We start from the raw sequence: 1,295 nt of genomic DNA, 5'->3' as shown, positions 1-1,295 counted from the left end.
CGTCCCCAGTTCCTCCAACTTCTGGAGCCCTTTTAGGGAACCACTAAGACTAGGTAAATTAGAGATGCCAGAAATCCTCCCCTACTCTCCTCTCCTGCCCTTGCCACGCCCTCTCGGTAACCTAGGTTACAGTCACGCCCTCCTCCATAGTTGACCAATCACAAAGCTTTGTGTTACGGGCAAGTTTAGCTCAGCTTGAAGCTCAGCTCGAATCCTTCCCTGTGCGGAAACGGAAGTGATCTCGTGTGAAGATGAGTTCCGCTACTGTGGAGGTTCCGGAGGAAGTTCTGGGCCGGGTCTTCGGAGGGCGGAGACTAGCCTGCCAGGGCAGGAAGAGGGAGAGGGCTGGGAGGGTACCAGATGCGGGTCAGACCTCGAGTGCCTAGAATCCCTAGGTTGCCCTGACAGTCCACGGGGTCACGATGCAGCCGGGACTCTGGGCGACCTCCAGGTGAGGCAGAGGCGACGCCGCGGCGCGACTGAGTACGTGCGGGTCGGCCAGCGAGGATGCTGCCTGCACCTGCGAGCATCCTGAGCGGCCACCACTGCAGCAGCCGCAGTCACAGAGCGACCCGAGAAAGCAGCGCCAGCGGCTAGTAAATCTTTTCCTGTAGGGCACTGGCGGAGGAAAACAAGAACTTGCCGAATTCTTGGATTGGTTCGATTATTCAGTTGTTTAGATGGAATTTGTTCCCTAAAATGCCTTGGGTGTGTAATCTAAATAATTGGAGGAGATGGATCCGACCCCTGCTGGTACTCATTTATGCTATGGCTGTCTTGGTCTTGGTTCCGATAGGCATTTGGGAATTTCAAAAACGGAAGGTAAGAGGGTCCTGCACCTCTACCCTTTCTTCCGCTGGTTGACAGAGTTCCTTTGTCTGCCTTCTAATGCTTGATGTCTGAAAAACATTTCGTCTTTGGACATTAAACCAACATGTCTGGTTTTATTTAGCCGCTACAACTGGAGGTAGGTCCGTGTGGAGAAAAAAAAAAATACTTAATGCACCTGCTTACAATGGGCTGCTTTCCCAATATCCATCAGTCCCAGAAAGAACTTTATTTTTGAAATCAGATCTGCTATGCAGGTACTAGGGCTTGACCAGACCAAATAAACTACCTTGAAAACTACGTTCTGGATTTTATAGGCTTTTAGCCAGCTTTCTGGAACCAAAGGATTCTTGTTAAATTGACTTTGCTAATTAACTTTATGTTTGAAGTTACAAGTTTTCTTTGTTTCTTTCTTTAAGGAGGTAAAATCTCCTGTAGACCAGGCTGTCCTCGATTTTGCTTTGTAG

The 1,295-nt window shown here is 49.5% G+C and overlaps 1 protein-coding gene across 1 annotated transcript in view; it reads left to right on the top strand.

The window, feature by feature from the left end:
• Positions 1-284: 284 nt before the first annotated feature.
• The window catches only part of LOC110337765 (transmembrane protein 184C), an 8,860-nt gene continuing 7,849 nt past the window's right edge, over positions 285-1,295 (top strand). The window contains 1 exon segment of the mRNA XM_021220814.2: positions 285-822. Within this exon segment, the coding sequence (XP_021076473.1) occupies positions 700-822 (123 nt within the window). The 5' untranslated portion in view covers positions 285-699.

The sequence above is a fragment of the Mus pahari genome, chromosome 20 (genome assembly GCF_900095145.1).
Source record: "Mus pahari chromosome 20, PAHARI_EIJ_v1.1, whole genome shotgun sequence".
NCBI classification, from domain to species: domain Eukaryota; kingdom Metazoa; phylum Chordata; class Mammalia; order Rodentia; family Muridae; genus Mus; species Mus pahari.
The sequence above is the reverse complement of the archived record's forward strand: the minus strand, read 5'-3'. Positions and strand labels throughout refer to the sequence as shown.